Genomic DNA, 21,973 nt, shown 5'->3' on the forward strand with positions numbered 1-21,973 from the left:
GGGCCTCGTGGGTTGGGGGGGGGGGGGCCTGCCGCCGGGGCCACGGGCGTTACAGTGCTCCTGCGGGTGACTGAGAAATGTAAACAAACCACGTAGGGAAGGACAGCTGCATGCAGAAGAGCAGCAACAGCGCACACACTTGAGATGCTTGTCCATGAAATCCACAATGACTTTTTTTTTGGGGGGGGGGGTGGCTCTCCCGCTTTTAACGGCTTGCGGGCTGCTGGATAAGCTTCCCGCAAGTTTTCCGTCCGGAGCATGCCTTCCAGCGGGATAAGAGCGGCTTCACGGTCAGAATCGCAGCTCTACAGTCCACTTGTCACCGCTCCCAACGGCTAAAGTTTACAAAGAGAGGTACGGCTCCAAATGACCGCCGATGATGAGAGGCGCTCATGTAGCCGTGACCAATCAGCAAGTAATGTAGCATGAACACTCCATCTGGGAGGTGCACCGGGCAAAGGGACACGGTCGGATGTCCTGCAGCTTGGTGCCATGACCACAATCAACCGTCAAAAAGAACCCACAAGGCTCAGGATGCAAGAAATAACCAAAGTAGACAACCAAAGTGTCTGATAACTGAAGAACAACAACTACAGTATTCCTGTCCATTGTGTAGGTTTGTCCGCGACCCGTACCTTGCCGTTTCAAGAGCACGGGCTCTCGACTTGCTTGCGCAACTGTCCAGATTGGAACCCCAGCTACTTCATCACCACAAATTAGTATTTTGTGCATGTGCTATATTTATATTGTGGCCACAATCTAAAAAAAAAAAAAAAAAAAAAAAAATCCCCCATGTGATGTCTGGGACTCCAAACTCTTGAATGAATCCTGCCAACAAGTTTTGGGCAAAAATCTTCCTCACACACTTCAAGTGGTTTCCAGCACCTGTTTTGTCTCTGGTCTCACTTGGACTTGTTGAGTAACTCCTCTGACAGTCGGCGACGACTGCCAGTTTAGCGAAAGACCACAAGAATTCTTGACCCTGCAAGAACAGGCTTGATTCCAAGCTGCGAAGTTCCGCACAAGGCTGGAAGTAGACAAGAGGTCGTATCACGGTCAACGCCAAGTGTATTCTTCATGATTCGCGGGCGCAGGACGTAGTGGAGAGTCTGCCATGTTCAGATGACGTGAAGGAATGCTTTAATTTTATAAACAAGCATAATTTCCAAAAGTCCTCAGAGTGCAATTTTTAAGTATTATCCCATAAATATAAGGCAATGTTTTCCAGGGTTCAGTGAGCCAAGACCGCTACTTTGAATTCGAATCTCATGGCATGCCACCAAACAGGAATTTACAGACAAATATATCGACTCAGGGTGAAATGTGGACACGTTTAGTGGACCTCCAAGTTACTCCTCTGTTGTATGAAAGGGAACAAGGGGATACGGAAGTTATTTGTACCTTCCGCCATCAAGTGGAAGAATGTGTATTTGTTCTGCCAGTCACTGTACGTTGTTTGCATTCATCAAGAACGATGTGTGTCAATAATACAGTGAAACTCCTCTACAACGAAATCATGTTTGCAGCAAGAAATTTTTCACAACAGGGGGCTTTTCACTGTAGCAAAATTTATCTCAGATGTAAACACGCACACAAAACGTATGTGTGTACTCTTTATTTTTATTCTAATACGGAGTGCATAAATATGAGAATATACTTATTTGAAATTTCATATAGCCAGTGTAGAAAGAAAAAAACGGGAAAGAAATTGCGAAATTTACGAACAGCATTCACTTTCACTTACATCAATTTCTTGCATAATGTCTTTTACTTTGCTTCTTCCATCTTTCATTTTTATTACTTTTATCCTGTCTTCAAGCGTGAATGCTTTTCTTAACTCCTTGGTCTGCAAAGGTCCGTTTTGTAGCCATTTTAGCAATGTAACGTTCGTGCTGCGTCTGAAACTAACAATAACAAATAAACCAGTGTGGTGGTTGCTGTTGCCGTTTCCAAACGAAGCAGCAGAGGTCGCTGTGGCATGCTGAGGTTGGATTAGACTTTTGCGGAAGGCTTGTTTTCATTGTAGTGAATCTCGTTGCGAGGCAAGGGCAGAGAAAAAGATTTCGTTTAACGGAACAGGGGTACTTTTCGTCATAGGGGGAGCAGAAATGTGGGAATGACTTTCATGCATGACAATTTTTTCACACTAGGGGGTATTTTTGCCCATGTAGGTTTCGTTAGAGAGGAATTTCATTGTACACGATTTTCATGTGGCACACCTGTGGATCTCGTTCAATCTCTAGTGGTACAGTCCTTGGGAATCACTGATACAGACAGCTAAGATGAAAGAATGAGAAGTAATGCGCAGGTCAATTACTGATGCGCCAAAGTCATCCGCCTCAACCAAATTTCTGATGAATTATTCTCAAAGGAAATTATCGGTGAGGGTGCAGGGGGGGGGGGGGTGAACAGAGAGCACATGAGGATAAATGACTTTGAACAGGAAAGCCCACGTACAAAATGTGAGCCTACATTTTCAACGCACCACTTCACCAATTTGGTGTGCCTCTGCTGGCTGTGTGCGCACTTTTGTGACCTGACAGGCAAGCTGTGTGTGCACCAAACACGCTTCCCCAGTGTGAAATTCAGGAACGCAATTCATCCATGGCGAAAGCAGAGATGAAAAGGCGATGGTGCAGAGGGCAGCTCAGCGCGTCTCCGCCTCCTTCTCAGCTTTTGCAGCGGAGCGCGCGGGGAGCTGCTGCTTTTCAAAGCCTCAATTATTGCAAACCAAGTCTACGCGGCTGCGCTTCGGGTCGGCTAGCCAGTTTGGCTGGCGTGCTCTTATCTCATCTCAGTTGCTCAATCCACAAAACCGAGTCTGGTTGTGCAGAAAAGTCTGGAGGCAGTCCACTTAAAAGCACAAAGTGAGACGCTCTTGAGTATTGATAAAAGCTCTTGAAAGCCTGGAAAAGAAGCAGGAGGTGGTGATGTGCGAGAGAGGCTTAAAAGCTATGAGATAATCAGGTTGTACCATGATGGAGGAGTCCTCAAAGCCAAGCGCATGACACTGAGGGGGGGAGTCAAGATATTCTGATACACTGGCATTCTTGAAACGATAGGATCGGCCGAGCCCCCATCAACTTGCAGAAGTAGGTGCTGGTTATAGCGTATAGAGAAAGCCCTTACTCAGACTACGTTCTCAGACAGTTTGGCCCTAGACCTTTACTTCACACAGTTCGGCAAGATACTTGTACAATTATTATTCCTAGCTACTGACGTTTGAAAAGAAGTCTTCCAACAGATTGCCTATCCCAGCTGACTTTGCATGAGAGGCAGGGTGCAACCTGAACTGGTTGGCAGCCAATTTAGAGACAAATAACCACTCACGTTCACATCTCTGGACAACTTTGATTCTTCCGTGAATTTAAGCGCCGCCACCCACTGCGCAATGCTTCCGAATCTGATTAGGACTTGATCATGACAACAAATGACAGTTGGTCATTCACCCACTGGACAGTTGCCGATTTAGCATAAGTACTCCTTGCGATGTGAACCGTGCAAGTGTGTATGGCGTTCTGCGGCTCCTCATATAACATGTTGTACCATGTTGCTTTTTTAATCCATAAAAGGATGGAGTGTCAGTCAGGGAAGACACAGGTTGCTACAGGAGGAGGACATGGGCAAGAATAAAGAGGGGGAAAAAATAAAGATGTATATTTTTACCACTAGCTTCGCCATTTCATATGAAAGGGTAAATATGGTTATGTATTTTTGTAAAACACCGTGTGTAGTGTATACACTGTATTTCTATCGCTTGGAGTCACGTGGTGGGTGGATATGTCTTACTCACTAATAACCAGGGAAAGACTTTTTCCCCTGTGTGAAAGTTTCCGTCCATTTAATTTGCAAAGTCGCCAAATTGTGCAACTGCAACTCAAATTTTGAATTGGCCACTCCTGAAATCGTGATAGGACCCCGCACACTGCGCGAGCGTTGCGTGGAGTTCCGCTGCATCGCTCGGTGTGTGGCGGCCCTATCATGCAACTTTCTCTAAACTCCACACAAGAAAGCTGGAGCTGAGATCCAAACGCAGAAGTAGACGTGCTCACAATTACACCATCCTGTTGGCTTCCGGAAGACTACTTCTGCCCAAACAAAGCTAATTATTTCTATTCAGCATTTGCCCCGAAAAGAACTAATGACTAACAACTACAGTAGACCATCCAATAATTGGACAAAAGGTGACTGGAAAGCCTGCCAATAATGTTTAAGTTCGACTGTACATGAAGTGGAATTTGTACTGGTACAGTTACAGTTACATTCAGACACCTATCAGGTGCTTTTAATTTCTAGATGGACTATAATCTTTTCTTTTTGGAATATGTTACTGTTGTTTTTCCCAAGTTAGACACTTTTTAAAATTTTTTTTGACGAGTGCACTTTCCTTGTGGAGCACCTCCTGTGAAGAAAATAGTGTCAGTGAAAGGCTCTCAGTGAGGGGCCAGGCATCCTTCACGGAGAACTGCTGTTTATTTAAAATGAGCCTTTAGGTAAACACGTTACACGGCGCACAGGGCCAGGTCAGCTTTTGAAGTGGACGGGCCTCAGGAAAGAAATGGGGGCTGGGTGGGGGGGCTTCAGAGGAAATGAGAACAGAGACTTCATTCAGCGCGGTTTCATCATCTCCATATACATGCACTAACAGAACACAGAAGTTTTCTGGTCTTTTAATATCTCATCAGAACCTCTGTGTTCTACTTCTAAACATGAGAGCAAAGTCCTCCTCATTCAAATCCTTTGTGTGGGGTAAAAAAAAAAAAGGAAAAAAAAAAGAAACCACTTCCTCTTAATGTAGAGTACTGAGGGTTTGGATGACGAGAACAGGTTTGGGTTACAAAAGAAAGTTTGCCGTCCCTCCTTCTACCCTCCCAAACACCCCCGTTTGGAAAGATTCAATGTGATGTGCAGAAAGCGGGCCAGGCCTGCTCTGTCTGCAGCAGCCCGTTTCCAAGCTTTGAAGCCGCTCGAGTGTTTCGACAGCTAACCACTTTCAGATGGGACTGTGGCATTTTATGAGCTGAGTAAAAGCGATACCTACACATGTGGAAGCTTGGGGTCCCAAAGAGAGGGGGGTGGGCTCCGAGCAAGAGAAGAGCATTACTAACTCCTCCAGGATTTCAAATGTGGGGATCTTTCCTTTCATCAGTCTTATGGCATCATGTATGAAAATAGAGGGCAGGAGGATGGACATCAGTGTTCAAGGGCTCATAGTGAGGAGAAAAAAAATGACAGTAGGGCGGTGCACCCTCCACTTGTCTTTTTACATTTTCTGAGTGAAGTTGACAGGAAGTCGAGGGGTTTGTGGCGTGTGTGGTTTCATTCTTCCAACCTAGCAGGGTGTCTGTCAGCTCCAGGAATGTGGAGCAAAGATGAAGTTTCGAAGCATTCGGTGAACTGTCTGAGGTTTTTTTTCTCTCTCTTTTTTTTTTTTCTAAATCCAAGAATAACAAAGTAAAGTGGTTGTAACATTCCAAAGGGACCGAATTGAATGCGCCATTGCATCACAATGTGAAGAGTTACATGACAAGCTGAGAAAAAAAAAGTAATTGCACACTAAATGCTGCTGTAATGGCACGGCAATTTATGTCCTTGACAAGCAACAGACAACGTCAAACGCAAGTTTTAGGACGAACAATGCAACGTGCTCTTTTAGTACCCCCGACCCCTCCGCCGCAAGAATCCATTGTGAAATATACAGTATGTCAGGTTGCAGTCTGACCTCTGACAATCTCTCCAGTTTCCATCACACTCATTTGTAGATTTTTTTTTAATCCAATAAAGGGGTCCAAGACCTTCTAAAAATAAATAAGAAGCCTCCATTTACAAATATTTAAACAGACAACATGTGGGAATGTTTCAAGCGGCCTTCGTTGTCAGTGAGCTCATCGCATGCACAGACATCACTGAAGACGGCGTGTGCGCAATTAGAAATGACCATAATAACATCTACACCACCCATTCGTGAAAAAAAGAATATACCCTTGGATTGCGAAATGAAGTCCACTTGGAAAAGAGCAGCACCTTGGCTAATCCAAGGATTGCGAAATGAAGTCCACTTGGAAAAGAGCAGCAAGTTTCTAAAGAAGGGGGCGGGGGACGGGGGTTTATGTGGAAACATACCTTACACACTAAAATGTAATAACCTTTGAGTCTCACGGTGTTTTACTTGGCCGGCAGACGCAACAAGATCAAACACAGACTTGGATTCAAACACTTTTGCCAAAAATGTCAACATTAAGCAGCGGGCTCCAGCTTTAGGTATTTTCTTTCCCCTGGCAGCTAGCAAGAGCAGCGTCCGCTAACCCGTCGTCACCGAAAGCATGCTGGGAAAATGAGGGCTACCCGCTGCCACCGACGTCCAGTCCAAACAGTCACTTCGTATGCATTTAAAGACACCATATAGACTGATGATGTGTTCGGGATGGATCTTGCACACTAAGTGAAGACCATAAAGGCGTGGTTGGATGAGTTTGGTGTGGAAGAACACGGACTCTGACCTCAACCCCATCCAACATATCTACAAGAGAGATTTCCGACCTCTCAAATTTACCTTTCAGATTAAAATTGTGCTTTCAACCACAAAAGCATGACCAAATCCAGAATTCCCAATAGTATGAATTGTGGTTGTCTACACCAGTGATCTGCCAACCGCTGCCCACAGCATATTCGTGTGCCGAGAGAGATCAAGTCAAGTCAAGCTTTATTGTCAAATATGCTCTGTGTGCAACATACAGCACAGATGAAATTACTTTCCTCTCTCAACCACAGTGCAAACATGCAGTGCATTGAAACACCCAGCGCTAAAATATAAGATCATGAGGTTTGCAGCCGAAAACCATCCAATTACACAGAACTGGTCCAAAAATGATCATTTTATGAATAGCGTTTGGTTCATCTAGCTTTGCCAGCAACCTATCGTAGCAAGCAGAACAATTAACTCTTCCACTGGATGTCAGAAGGTACAGAAGTAAGTAAATTATCATTCGTTCAGAATGGAGTGGTGCCTTTAGAGCGTTTTCATTTGTTCAGTGACCATGATCATGACTCAAAACAGTCATATCTCAAACAATGTTTCCCCATTGAAATGAATGGAAAGGCCATTAATCTGTTCCAGCCCCCCACTCCAAAAAAAAAAACCCTATAAATTTAAGGGGGAAATGCGTCTTTTTCAATGAGAAACATATCACCCTATAATATTGTATATGGATATGCCTGATAGCACAATAGAGATGCCTGGTAGTAGAATATTCCACTATCCCGGTGTGGTGATGACTATTTTGATGAAGGGCTACAATACTTCAGTTTTTTTTTTTTTTTTTAAATTATTTATAGCTCCTTTCGGTGTCTCAACTTCATATAGTGTATAATCAAATGCTGATGTCTTATCATTCTGCGCCGTGAGGCTACACATGGATGTACCCTGATGTCCGGAAGCAGCAAACGGCACAAACACCATGAAAAGAAGCGACAAGACGTGAGTGACTTCAAAGCGCCACTGACGGCACAAAGAGAAGGCGACAACTTAATTCCATGAAGAAAACATCTCTGATAATAATGAAAGTGTGCCTCTTGTCTAAAAATATTCCCTTTGCGCTGTCGGAAAACTTGACGCTGATGAGATCCTTTCATGCTTGTCGCAAGGCACATCAATTTTTGGGAATTAGTACTCTAGATGGAAATTTTCATGCGATGTAGACATGTAAGATGAGGAACGCCTTTGAGTTGGTTTTTATTTTTTTGCCTCATAATAAATTAAACTTGTCTGTAGGACACTTATATATCACACTATAAACATTTGGGTCAAAAGCAACCCAATGTGGGTCATGAAAAAAAAGGGACCAAGCCGCTACTTAGGTCAATTTGACCCAACTGCCTAGATTGTTTGATAAAATAGCCCATTTTGATTACGCATACAAGACATGGATTTGAAGATAAATTGTAAATTAACAGCAGGAAGGAGAGATGGAAAACATGCAGGATAACGGTCCTTGAGGATCGGAGTTTGACACCTGTGCCCTGTAAGAATATCAATCTTTTTTACTTTTTTGGGGAGGGTGGAGGGGAAGGGTGTAACGGATTAGTGGCATTTCCATTCTTTCCAATGGGAAAAGATGATTTGAGATCCAAGAGTTTTGAGTTACAAGCTTGGCCATGGAACAAATCTCATATCTCAAGGCACCACCACCAATGTATTTTCACAATTGCCCTTGATGATAATGCAAAGATTGCACATTGTAGTGATGTGATCTTTGTTAAGCAAGAGCTTTCAGGATCGGTATAAAACAAACAAAATAAACTGTCAAAGTCTACTTGTATTGGGACCAACCTGATTCAAAATGTCGACCTCAACCTACTGGACTGAAACAGTACGATTTTATAATTTCTCAACGAAACAAGAACAAGTCAGACGGACATGTTTAAGATTTTTCAGCCTGGGCGGAGGTCATCGCTCTGCAGAGAGCAATTCTAAGTGTCAAAGCACGATGTTTGTGTCTTCCAGAGTGGTACAATGGAGCTGTGTTGAAAGTATTCCAAAATACCCTCATGGACATGTAATGCTCAGCACGGGCTCTTTCCATGGGTGAGACTCGCCCTCTGACTCAGAGGCGTCGCGGTGACGCTTATGTGAACGCCAGGGACATGAAAGAGCGGCTAAATAAGCAACTCGTGCTGGTGATGAGTGTGGAAGCCGCGCTGGTGATGATGTTTACACCGACTGCGAGGTTTGTATTCGGCAAATGGCAATCAACATCGGAAAAGATCAACAGACGCAGAAGTGTCGAGTGATGCACATATTGGTTGACTATTAAATGAAGGAAAGGGAAGGTGAGATGAAAAGACACGTTTGTCCCAAGAGGTTCGGGAAATTTCAGCTCGTCGCGGTATGGTTCGCAATATAAACACTGATTTGGGGTGGATTTGGTGTGAAGGCGGGATTACAATAACCGACTTGGTGTAACCAGCAGATGAAGTCGACACTGCCAAGTCTGTTTTTAAAGGAAAAGTCATGACAGGTGATACTTTTCAACTCAAGTCCAGGATCATGTCAAGAATCAAACTGAGAACCTTTGGAGTTGAAGTTGAAGGCATTTGTGCTCACCACCAAGGATGCACTGATACTATATGGCCTGGAAATATGCTTAGATACAAACACATTAATACCACATTATTAGTTTGACATAATTTCCAGGAAGGCGAAGTCAGAGCCGCGTCACCCACGTGGAAGAACTTTGGGGTAAACACGGCTCAAAACACTTTGTTCGCTGACTGGAAATTATGCTCCGCAAAAGGGACAATGAACTCCACTCAGGTGGAGCGGGAAGCCTTTGCGTCGTGAATTACAGTGGCAGGCCGTCCGTCAAGAACCAAGTCCTTTCACCGGCTCCAAAAATAATGATCCATCCATCCATTTTCCGATCCGCTTTATCCTCACACGGGTCGTGGCGGGTGCTGGACCCTATCCCAGCTGTCTTCGGGCAGTAGGCAGGGGACACCCTGAACTGGTTCCAGCCAATCACAGGACATACATAGACATACAACCATTCGTGCTCACACACACACCTAGGGACAATTTAGAGCAGGGGTGTCAAACTCATTTTTGTTGCGGGCCACATTACTGTTTCCCTTGGAGGGCCGTTATGACTGAAACCATATAAAAAGTCAATAATAACGTTTTGTTCAACTATTGTTTCAGTTACTGTAATGAGGGGTTTGAGCACAAGAAAATGCTTACAATATGTCTCTAATTTATTAAATATGAGAATTTTAGCAAGCATCATGGAAGTGGACATGTTTGATTTGCTTTTACGGGCCACATAAAATGATGTGGCAGGCCAGATCTGGCCCCCAGGCCTTGAGTTTGGCACCTGTGATTTACTGTTTTCCCATTAACCTGCTACGCATGTTTTTGGAATGTGGGAGGAAACCGGAGTACCCGGAGAAAACCCACACAGGCACGGGGAGAACATGCAAACTCCACACAGGAAGGCCGAAGCCAGAATCGAACCCTGTACCTCTGCACCATGAGGTCGACGCACTAACCTGTCGACCACCGGGCTGCAAAACTAATTATAATATAAAAAAAAAAAAAAAAAAGAAATTGCTGAAATAATAATGGATGACGTAGTGGCAAAAGTGTACATCCAAGATTTAAGATGCACCTTTCTAAGGACAGGTACGAAAATGGAATTATTGTTAAATTGAAGTTATACATTTGCTGTCATTTGAGGGCATGTTTTTTTTTAACCCTGATTTTCTGTAGGCGGGATCACACAACGTGATTCCCAAAAAGGCTTTTTTTTTCCAGACACTCAGTACTCAGGTTGAAGTGGTCATTCCAACTAGGGTCAGCATTTTGAGAGATTGTCATTTTTGGGAAATCTCACATTGCTAGTTCAAGCTTATCCAGCTAATTATAGGTGCAATGATTAATCGACGACTAATCATTTATCATATTAATCGCTAATGATTTTTGATAAGCGATTAATCGTTTAGAAACCTTGTTCAACATAAAATTTCAGCCTCACAAGAGTAAATTCTATTCCATAGTTCCATAGTCCTCCATGAAAGCAAACTGATTATGTTTGTGTTTCTGAAAAATAAGCCATTTGTAACCATTTGCAAGAAAATGATTTTTGTCCATTTTCAACCAGTAACTCGATCATAATCCACATTTGTGCATTTTCTGCACTGCCAATTTGAAATATCCCGTTTTTTTCTTAAATCCGATTCATTGACAAAACACATATGATTAAAAGAATCGTTAGTTGTAGCCCTACCTCTCATCCTCGTGCTCTTAACAAACTAAAACAACAAATCAATCAATCGATCTACCCTTGTATCTCGGGTTTCACAACGGCAGAAATACTGGCGGGTGTCATCCAATATTTTCAGTTTGACCTTCCTCGCCTCGTTTGACAAAATATGCATTCTTGTTGTACACCAATCAATGGGCTGCAAGTGTGTGGAGCTCCTCTCTCCCTGAGGTCGGTACCACAACAGGAGCATGCCAAAAAGTGGTTTATTTTAGTACCATTCAGAGTTTGTGACAATGGGAAAACTTACGTGCAGCTGAACTAAACTGAACCGAACCGCTGGTAAAGAAAGCGTCTTCCTCCCAAAGCCCGGGCAGATGTTGCCCGCCATCCTGCCCCCTTCCCCCTTTCCCCCACTGATGCCTCAAAAACCCTTCAAATATCTCCCCCAAAGAAAAAAAAAACACCCTTAAATCCCTTCTCCTCCTCTTTTCCTCTTCCACGGCAACCTTCCACCCCCTTCCCACCACAGCCCCTCTCGCCGCTCCAGGATTTTTCAGTACAAACCAGGAACAGATGTCTGCCGGGGCTGTGCTGAAAGACCCCGCTGTTCTGGATGCCAGCCACATGCTTTTCATTCAGAGATGAAGGCTCAGAGCTCGCCTTCTTGTGAAGCCATTTTCGGGAGGGGATGGGGGGGTGGCGGAAAAAAAACAGACCCTCCAAATGCCTTCAAGACTGTTTAAAAAGAGCTACATATACCAGCGCACCTTTATGTCGCCTCTCTGCCATTTTCGCATCTCAGGTGGTGTTTTTTTTTTTTTTCTGTGTTTGGTCGCTCCGAATCATGAGTGAGGCAGAGTACAAAGTCATGACGCGTTGCCAAAGAAAGTATTTCTTACAACCAGATAGGCAGGAGTAATGTCTCTTGAATGAGATTGTACTGATTACAACCTCAGGTGAGGTGCCGAAACTTTTAAAGGCGACCGCGACAGACTGATGGGAAACTTTTATAATAATCTCAATCATATTCTAATTGTGCTTTATTATCATACCTTCGAAAGCATCGCGGTGTTTTGGTTTTTCTTTGGCTTTCTGTGGCTTTCCGCAGCCAAATTTTAACGATAAAAAAAAAAAAAAAAATCCGCAAGTATGTAGAATGAGGCTTTAAAATCAAGCCATGGTCTTCGCTCTCGACACAGTGGGCTAAATGCGCGAAAGCCACACCCTGCTCCACTGTCAATCAAATGCAACTTCTTTGACTTGAAAAATGGATGCTACTTCATCTGGCAAATTTCTCAGGTCTACACATCCCTTGCTTGAGCATCCACCCAATTACATCACTGGGAAGCTGTGTTAGACACGCCCCCTGCCCCCTGAAAAATAATAATCAGGAACACAGATATGGTGAAAAGAGTTTTTACTTCTATAGCTCCATAATTCAGCCCTGCTTCGTTTTCTGTCTTTTCACATGTTTACAGCAATTACCTTCAAACGTGTAACGTATTAAGAAATTATTTGATTAATTTACTTCACGGGGGCTATAAAGACAGTACACCAGATGTTATGTGGAAATAAGCAGACCCGTATTTTTTTCGTGACACTTACCAATGCTGCATCCGCGGCATGACCCTCATTTAACTTAAAACCAAGTGTTTGATTGTTTTTAGGCCTCAGTATTGACAGCAATTATCGTTACACTTGGATGAGAGTTAGGGAAGACAAAATGTGACCCAAGTCATTGCGTGTGCATTGAGTAAAGGTTTGACGGCAACAGTACTGAACAAATGATTTCCTATGGAAAAACATTGCGAAGCCAGACAAAACACAGCAGCATTCCAGATCAAGTTTCCACCATAAAGAATAGTAATGGGTCTTAAAAAAAAGAGCTGAATCGTTATTGTTGCTTTTAATCTTATTTTTGCCACTGACATTTATATCACTGAGCATTTACAATCTGATCTCAGCTGAACCCCTTTTCTACTCCAAGTGTATTCAAATTAATCTTTTTAAAGTGGAACACTGAAGTGTTTTATTTTTTTTTCTTTCCGTCATGGAATGCGACGTGTTGACATAGTGGATCCCCACAAGCAAGTCTGTGGCGAGGCTTGAGACAAAAGGCGTTGCTGAAAGGCCAAATTAGCCTGTCATTATTGGGGCATCCCAGCGAGCCTGTTTGAAGCGCTTTGCTTGTGCGCGACAAGGTTTGAACCTTGTTGATGTTTCCAGAGGTGAAACACACAGCGAACCCTCACTGGGCTCTTGTGAACTCATTGAACACACTTCTCCAGACTAGGTAAGGAAATTTTAAGCATTCAGTAAATCCAGACGTGTTGATTTTTAGGAACTCAAATACATGAATTGGTCTCAGTTGAAGTGAAGGTGATTCAGGCACGAGCGTGCTGCTGTCCACTCCTGCACTCAAAGTGGGATTACAACACCGAAGGCAACCAGCCAGACGCCGAGTGGAGTCATGCTTTGCCGAAAAATCAATATTTAAACACGTCTGATCTGCTGTTATTTCTTTCTAAAGCAAAGCCTCGGCAGATTGCCGGATCAAAATTAAAGCTTTATCAGGAAGATTTTCGAGGTTTACACAGACTTGTGTTGGGCACAGGCCATGTTTGCGCTTCTTTTCCCGGCAGTATATCATCCCCTGCCCCCCGCCAGACCTCCTCCCCACCTTCCGCAAGCAGGGGCAGGGGGATTGAGGGGTGAGGGGTGAGGGTTTGGAGGTTCCACTTGATATCAGAGCCCTTTTATAACTCTCAGCACTGCACTTTGAAGTCGCAGCCAGACAGCTCAGGAATCCTACTCCCCCGTTTGACAATGAGGAGGAAGGGGGGTCGGGGGGGGGGCAGTTAAACAGCGAGTTTGGTCAATCTGCTCTCTTCTATAAAGTCACAAGTAATGCTATCTGTCCCTGCAGCTTAAGACCAAACCACCTAGTGAGGGCCAGATGTTGAGACACTACATACTAAATGTGAAAACCATATTTACCGCACATGTGATGCTAACTCATGATAAGTTGTCATAGGATTGACACAGGAACCGGTGCGCCTTTAATCGCTTTGGTGAACAAACAAAAACTAAATCAAGAAGTCATAAGCACATTCAAACACAAGTTGATAGGGCCCCAACGGACACCCAAGCATTCAACAGTGCGCAATCTTGTTAACGGTTAGCCAATCGCTTAACCTGAGCTCACAACAACTGTACGAGCTCCTTCGCTGACTCCCAAGCCACTCACTAGTCAGGGCCCACATTTTCAAGCCACACACATTCAAAGACACAGATATTACAGTGAACCCCCTCTACAACGAAACCCACATGGGCAAAAATACCCCCTATTGTGAAAAAATGTTCATGCATGAAAGCCATTCCCACTTTTCTGCTCCCCCTACAACGAAAAATCCCCCTGTTCCGTTATACGAAATCTTTTTCTCTGCTCTTGCCTCGCGACGAGATTCACCACAATGAAAACAAGCCTTCCGCAAAAGTCTAATCCAACCTCAGCATGCCACAACGACCTCTACTGCTTCATTCGGAAACGGCAACAGCAACCATCACACTGGTTTACACATGCGCAGTAGTACAGGAAGTATTTGTTTCAGACGCGGCACGAACGTTGCATTGCTAAAATGGCGACAAAACGGACCTTTGCAGACCAAGGAGTTAAGAAAAGAAAAGCTTTAACGCTTGAAGACAGGATAAAGGTAATAAAAATGAAAGATGGAGGAAGCAAAATAAAAGAAATTATGCAAGAAATTGATGTAAGTGAAAGTAAATGCTGGTTGTAAATTTCACAATATCTTTCCCTTTTTTTCTTTCTACGCTGGCTATATGAAGTGTCAAATAAGTGCATGGTCATACTTATGCACTATTGGAATAAACATAAAAAGTACACATACGTTTTTTGTGTCTGTTCGTGTCTACGTCTGAGTTAAAATTTGCTACAGTGAAAAGCCCCCTGTTGTGAAAAATTTCTTGCTGCAAACATGATTTCGTTGTTCGAGGAGTTTCACTGTATAGTTTGCATTATTTCCTCTGGGAAAGTCCGATACTGAATCAATAAATACAATCATCGAAAAATCCATCCATTTTCTATCGTGCTTATACTCTTCGGGGTCGAAGGTGAGCTTGGGACTTCGCAGCTGACCACCCCCTGGACTGGCCAGCAGTCAGTCACAGGGCACATAAAGAGACAGACAACACTTCATAATTCCGTAAGTGAAAACTGAACCGACGCTTTCTAATTCAGGCAAAGGTAGTGCTACAGTGTAGCGACTACAACATCCTTGACATCCTAAATTATGAATTACCAAAGCAATAATTATTACATATAGAAAACCTTTTGCACTTAACTAGCATGTTTTTACAGTAACTACAAAAAGAAATAAACACAAAATTTGACCAACACCTCGAGTATTACTGCTGCTTATGTTTTGCCTTGAACTGAAACTAAAGCCACAGACATCTAACCTAATAATTACATTTGAAAACATGACACCATCTAATTCTGGTACAGGTCTTAAAATTGAAAATATGTGGCCTCAAACTTGCTGCGCAACAGCAGTCGTAGATTCTAGCCCCTGAGGACTTCTTTTCAGCAATAAACTCCAACTGCAGCCTCATTTAAAACATTCATGTAACGTATGAGCAGGCAGACTCAATTTTCCTCTGCCATACTATGCATACTCATTTTCAGTCCATATTTCATAGACAACACAAGCACGTGAGAAACTTTTTGATATATACCCCCCCCCCAAAAACAAATCTCCTTTTTGCCAGATTCGGGCGACAGCTGGCATGCATAAAGATGGAAAAGGGGCTGAATATGCAGATGTGGTTGCAAGGAGGGGATGAAAACGCATGGAAAAAGGGTTATTCTGACTTTAGCACTGACACTATACTATGTGTGGTCACATATATATGATGGCATTCTCAGACATGTCTTCTCAAATGTTCCTATTAAAGTGTTTGGTGAAATATGGAGAGCTATTTTGTTCTGTGGCCCAATGGAAGTGATTAATGACGGCAGATAAATCAGAGTCATGAATGTGATCGAGGTGCGGGTGGGAAGCACCTAGTAATAAAAGCCTTGCACCTTTGGTGGTTTCCCTCCAGGGCGAGTGTGAACTGCAGCACCCCTTTAATTTGCAACCAGTGGGCGGATAATAACCTGATTTAATCTGCAATACTTGCATGATTACAAACCACCCACCTCACCTACTGTACTTGCCCTCCATATAAAATGTCACACAAACTGTGTCCACCTCAAAAGGAATATAAGTGTTGTCTCGTGATGCTGCTGATTGGGAGCTACTCTATAAAATGGGAGGCATGGAGGAAGGGAGTCCAAAGTTACGATGCCGGCAGCCACAAGAGCAAACTTTACACACCTCACTTGGAAGAAGAGGCTACCTTTCCATGCACTGTGTACAGTACGTGTGGCTTTCTTATACTATCCGGTGATGGTGCGGGTTGGGGGGGTGCTATAATCGCAGCACTGTTGTGTCGGGGGCCAGACGTGTCAGAAAGAAACAACAAGAGACTTTGCACGGGTCTTCACGCATGCTCGTCAAAGCACTTTGCCTTCTCCTTAAAAGTCAAGAAGTGCTCATCTCCTCTTACAGGGTGTTGTCAAAGCTCCGAGCAGACAACTTTGAAGTGCCTGACACACTCATCCCATCAGCAAACGCACCTCCCACACACACACGTACACACTCTCACGCATGCTGCTGGCATTCTTTAATGAAGAGTTTTCAAAACTTTCCATTTTAAACTCACAAATTGGTTTCACTCCAGCAGATAAACATATTCATATACTGTACGTATAATTGCCATTACATAGAGGATACAAAGAACATAGAGGACATGGGTTTACTACAAACATGATTCAAAGAAAATGTTGTCTTTTACTAAATATCTTTTATTCTAAGGATGGCTGACCCCATACAAAATAATCGGCCGCCCAATTTGGACAAGTTTGGGAAAACCTACCATAACCTTTTGGAAACCGACTAGAAGAAGCAAGCATGAAAATATAAAAATGTGGACTATTAGCTAGTGTGTGACATGTTTAGATTCGAGAGATTGGCCCATTGTAAAACGATTTCAACTTTTTTTTTTTTATAATATACTGTCGATAGATAGATAGATAGATAGATAGATAGATAGATAGATAGATAGATAGATAGATAGATAGATAGATAGATAGCAGTGTTTTGGGGGCATTTATAGAATAAATGTCAAACCGGATTTACCGGTGTGTGTATCTTGTTAAATATTTAGAAATAGTATTAATAAAATGGCTAAGGTAAAGTACGTAAAGTACACATTTGCATGGGCAAACTATATATTTCACCTTGTGAATTAACTTCATACAACGTACATGTGATTAACACTTACCCCTTCAGTGGTACATAAAAATGTAAATACCTTACTGACCATAAAGACTGACTCGTTGTCTTAATTTCTAATGAACAAAAAAACACCATATTAGATAGAAGTTGAAAGTCTGCTATACCTGCATGTTCTTCATCTTGTGATCCATCCCTCCATAGCGCTCAGATTCGTCCATGCCCCTCCGGAGGAAAGCGTTCACAACAAAACTGTCCCCTGACACATTAAAAGAAAAACAATCAGCGTGAACAAGAATATAAATTCAAAATAGTCTTCATGCGATTGTCCACGAGACTAACCTTCTGGGTTCTCTCTGCGCTTGCACGCTTTGGATCATGCAAAACAGACATCGTTTTGAGTTCATGTTCGAAAAGCTTCAGGTTGAAATGATGCGCATTGAAAGCGTGACCTACCGTGTTTGGATTGTAGTTTTCCCATTCTTGAATGCCGCGTCTGTGGATCAATAAAACGGTACCGAGTAAATCCGAAGTGCCTCAGCTCAGCGTGGTCACATTGTGCTGCGGCCGAACTCCAACTTTATCCAAAGTCCGACAATTAAATGTCTCGTTCATGGAGGAAGTACCGAGCGTCCACGAATAACACAGAGAAGTCGTCCAAAGTGATGGTGGGAGACCTTTTAGCGGCACGACTCTCCTCTCATTACACCTCAGTGCGACTGGAAGTGAGGCAGCTGGCAAGTGAAACAAGCTCACCAGACTTGCTCGGTAAGTGTCAAGTTTGACGTCACAACTACAAGCTTCCGGTTAAGTCTTTTAAAAACAAAAGCAGTCAATGGCGGGCATCACAAAATGAATTCCCCAAATTTTGCTCAGCACAATAAATTATTGGATTTAAAACCAAATTCAATAACTTTAGATGTATTATTGTCAATAATACATCTGGATTTAAAACCAAATCCGTTTAATTCGAGAATGAATTATCTTAAATACATTTACAGATAATTAGGAGGCACAAGCAGAATTTTACACATGAATGACGGGAAAGAAAGCATGAAATCCATCTATTCAGTAACACTGTGCCAGTTTCACCTAATCATTTATTTACAATAAATAACGTTTTTGTTCATCTATCTACGCCAGTGATGAATAGTAATAAGGCAAAGGATTAAATAAATGCTTGAACACAAGCTGCCCGAAAAAGGAAGAAGCAGGCGTACCTGGAGAAAACAAGCTCGAGGAAGACATTCAAGTTCAAATTCAAGTTCAAGTCAACTTTATTGTCAAATGTGCGACATGTGCAAGATACAGCAGATTAAATTTCTTTCCTCAGGTCAGAGAGGAGCCGCTGCGGGTACCCGCGCTGCCATGCACAGTCCATCCCAGCTTTCTCCAGGAGAAACTTAACAGCATGGCTGTGGACCCCAATCTTGTGCACTGAATTTCTGACTATTTGACCGACAGGCCGCAGTTTGATCTCCTGTATCGGTGCACCACAAGGTACAGTCCTTTTGCCCCTCCTCTTCACGCTGGACAAGTGAGATTTCCAAGTGCAACTCAGATACGTACATGTCACATGCAGAAGTTCTCTGATGACACTGCAGTTGTGCCAGGAGAACTAACTCCCACTTAACACCACTAAAACAAAGGAGGCTGTGCTTGATTTCCGCCGGGGGGGGATTACCATCAAGGGATCAGATGTGCAGGTGGTGGTGTCCACATATGTGTCTGGGGTTGCAGTTGGAGAGAACATGCAAACTCCACACAGGAAGGCCGCAGCCGGAATCAAACCCTGCACCTCTGCACTGTGAGGCGAATGTGCACACCACTCGCCTCCTGTGCTGCCCCTCCAAGAACATCTGAACTTTATTTGGGGGGAAATTAAACCAACCAGTGCTGTCTCCTATTTCACATGAGAATGTGAATGGTTAATTCTGAACATAGTTACATCCACTTATAGAGGAGGTGTATACTGTACACGTGGAACCACATTATCTCATGTGTCTATTTAGACTTCCCCTCTTCAAAATATATATTTTCAGTTATACAGGTTATAGGTCACATCAATGGTGGACATACTGTAGTTTTAAAATTATTTTTTTTCCTGGTCTCATTGTTTTAATTTCTCGAAAGATGACATTCAAACAGGGGTGTGTCGACTTTTTATAGTCTGTCCACTGGATCTTCCCATTCATGTTATTTCTCACTGTTACGGACAACGCTAAATGGTCTTTGAGACTGTGGAACTCCCCCCCACCCCCCCGCGATTGATTTTGGTGTATTAGAACAATTTGAGAGGTTAAGGAGCGTGCAGCACATGTGCTAAAGATAAACTGCTGTTTGTAGAGGAGAACCTGGAAGAACTCGCTGTACTTTGAGCGCTCCACACTTCAAAAGCTGCTCCCCACTTTTATGGTTTGTTTCTGTTGGCAGGTGTTAAAATAGAGTCTGGCTCCAGAACACACGCGCCCTAATGTTATGACTATGTAAGGGCCATCGCTTTTTTCCCCCTCCCAATTCCTAACTCATTAATGTGTATTTTGTACACACTACACTCCTGCAAAGTATATTCCAAAGGAGCGGACATGGTTGCAGGTGGTCCTGAGTGAACAACATTTCTGGATTACAAACATCAATAAACTAGTTTGCTCAGCCACGTGAGAATACATCATCGGCATGCGGCACATTCACTTCTCGCTCTAATTGTTTTTTTTCATTTGAGGTTTTTCTATTTGTGGCATAGAAGTGTTTATAATACAAATATGTACTGTTATTCTGATTTAACAATGCATTTGTGTAGGTTAGTGGATGCCTGGGACCTTTGTACACACAAATTATTTATTTTGTGAGTAATTTAAACCTAAATATTCAATTTACTGTTCAAGAAACTAAATTAAATTCAATCGTTACCCTTCTTAACTAGTTGATAGTCACTACTTTCACTAACAACAAGGCTGCTGGAAAAAAAAGAGAGAGCAAGTGGTGAGATTAGAGAAGGAAATTTGCAAATTTTGTAATTTCATCACAATATTGAGCGACTGCTCTAGCAGCACTTCCCCCCCGCCCCATAACAGCAGCTAGCGTGTTCGACCTCCACTAAGAAACAGACAACATGAGCGGAATCTTTTTCACATTTTTTGCTGTATGACAAGAAAGTAGACCGGTCGAAGGCAAACCCCAAAGCCATTCGTGCTTCACATTGCAGGTCAATTCATGACTTGCAGGAAACCATGTCGAATAACTAGAAATGCTGCAAGCACGTTTTTTTTGTTGTTGTTTTGTTTTTATGATACGACAAACTGTAATTCACTGCCAAGTATTTTACAGAGCAGAACTCCAGTTTAAAAACTTCTGCTTTAAATGCTTTGGCCGACTGTCTCATGAGTCATGACATTATGAGCCATGGACTGATGCGTATCCTCCTTTATTATCGTAACAGTGCAGCTCAATGTGAAGTTCTAGTCCGCTTGCCGTGCGTGAGAATCTTATTAGACGATGTCAATGAAAACTCTCACACAGAGGACCTTCACATGTGCCGCTGCTGCTCGAATGAGTGTAGGCATTTGCATAACTCATTGATGTCAGCCTTCACTCATGCTCGCTCGCCTAATTATTGCCTCCGCTTCACGTAGGCCGGCTCACAGGATGCAGGCTGCATCCTCCTCGCGTGCCTCTTTTCCCTCCGCTACATCAGACACTTTCCTTGAAGGGATCACAAACACGCGGGAAAATGTCAGAATGCAAGGAGAGAGGAGCCTGGGAAAGGAAGCAGGAAATTCGGATAAAATGTCAGAGCATATCAAGGACGTAGAGGACATCATCAGAGCAGTATGATATACTTCAATGTCCGATGATTATGCGACACCAACTAAAGCATCGTACACACATAGTGATAGGGCCAAATTTGAGCTCTCCCATTCGATCAAAGTCAACTAAGGCCTGATTTGCTGATGTTTCTAAAAGATTATCTCGACCAATTATCAATAAAAATTATTTCTCAGGCAATTGTAAATGTTAAACCTGTTCACTCTTTGCAATCACAAATCGTGAGTGTCAACAGCAAGTTCAGCCAAGCTATGGCCTCCATGTCTATGGCATGAAACAGAACGATAGCCAATGTTTGTTCGGAGTGTTTGTTTCACACATCTGTAACCACATTTACGTTTTTTGTATGGAGAAGAGATCCTCGCGCTAACTTACGTAACCATGTCAGGCCAGCAATTGGCAATCCCTGTTTAATAAAAATAGATTCACAACAGAGTACAAGTTTTATCTTTGAGACTGCAACAGTAATGCTGACGTTTTTAAAAACAGGCCCATTTTTCACTCCCCCGCCCCAAAAAAAAAAATTCCATCACTGTGTCGTTTTGTTTGTTTGCTTCCATTACTATGGTACTTTCGGCACCACAAAACTCAAGTATTTGAAAGAATTTTGAAAAACAATATCATTATCGCTGCCATCTTTAGGCAAAATACCGGAGTCATCTACGCGCAAGTACGTCAATGGAAAGCAACACTAGAACACTGAAGACAGATTGGTTCAGTACAATCACTTGGCGTGACTGCTCAAAGTCATTTTGCCAACAAATGGTCTGGCATACAAATTACAGCATTTTTATAGGTCCGCGTGATCGGGGATCGTTTTAATAGCATGTGTATGTCAAGGTTTCTCTTACGGCCTGGTTAATGTTCAACATAAAACTCCTTTTCAGATGTTTGTATTTATAGGCTCGGAAAAACACTGCTGTCAGGTTTACGAATACGACGACACATTCTGCTTTGGTATCCAAAAAAACAAATGAGTGGTGTTTTCCATTGTTTTTTTGCATGTATGTTCCCGCCGGCATGTCTTAC

General features: G+C 42.9%; 1 protein-coding gene across 1 annotated transcript in view; it reads right to left on the minus strand.

Moving 5' to 3' along the window:
• Positions 1-17,872, minus strand: part of nkd2b (NKD inhibitor of WNT signaling pathway 2b) — a 43,653-nt gene extending 25,781 nt beyond the window's left edge. The window contains exons 1-3 of the mRNA XM_019873600.1: positions 17,576-17,872; positions 17,462-17,488; positions 17,287-17,378 (exon numbers count right to left, since the gene is read on the minus strand). Coding sequence (XP_019729159.1) covers positions 17,287-17,378; positions 17,462-17,488; positions 17,576-17,600 — 144 coding nt within the window. The 5' untranslated portion in view covers positions 17,601-17,872. The remainder of the gene's footprint in view (positions 1-17,286; positions 17,379-17,461; positions 17,489-17,575) is intronic.
• Positions 17,873-21,973: the final 4,101 nt, after the last annotated feature.

Source organism: Hippocampus comes, unplaced genomic scaffold (genome assembly GCF_001891065.2).
Source record: "Hippocampus comes isolate QL1 unplaced genomic scaffold, H_comes_QL1_v1.1 scaffold383, whole genome shotgun sequence".
NCBI lineage: Eukaryota > Metazoa > Chordata > Actinopteri > Syngnathiformes > Syngnathidae > Hippocampus > Hippocampus comes.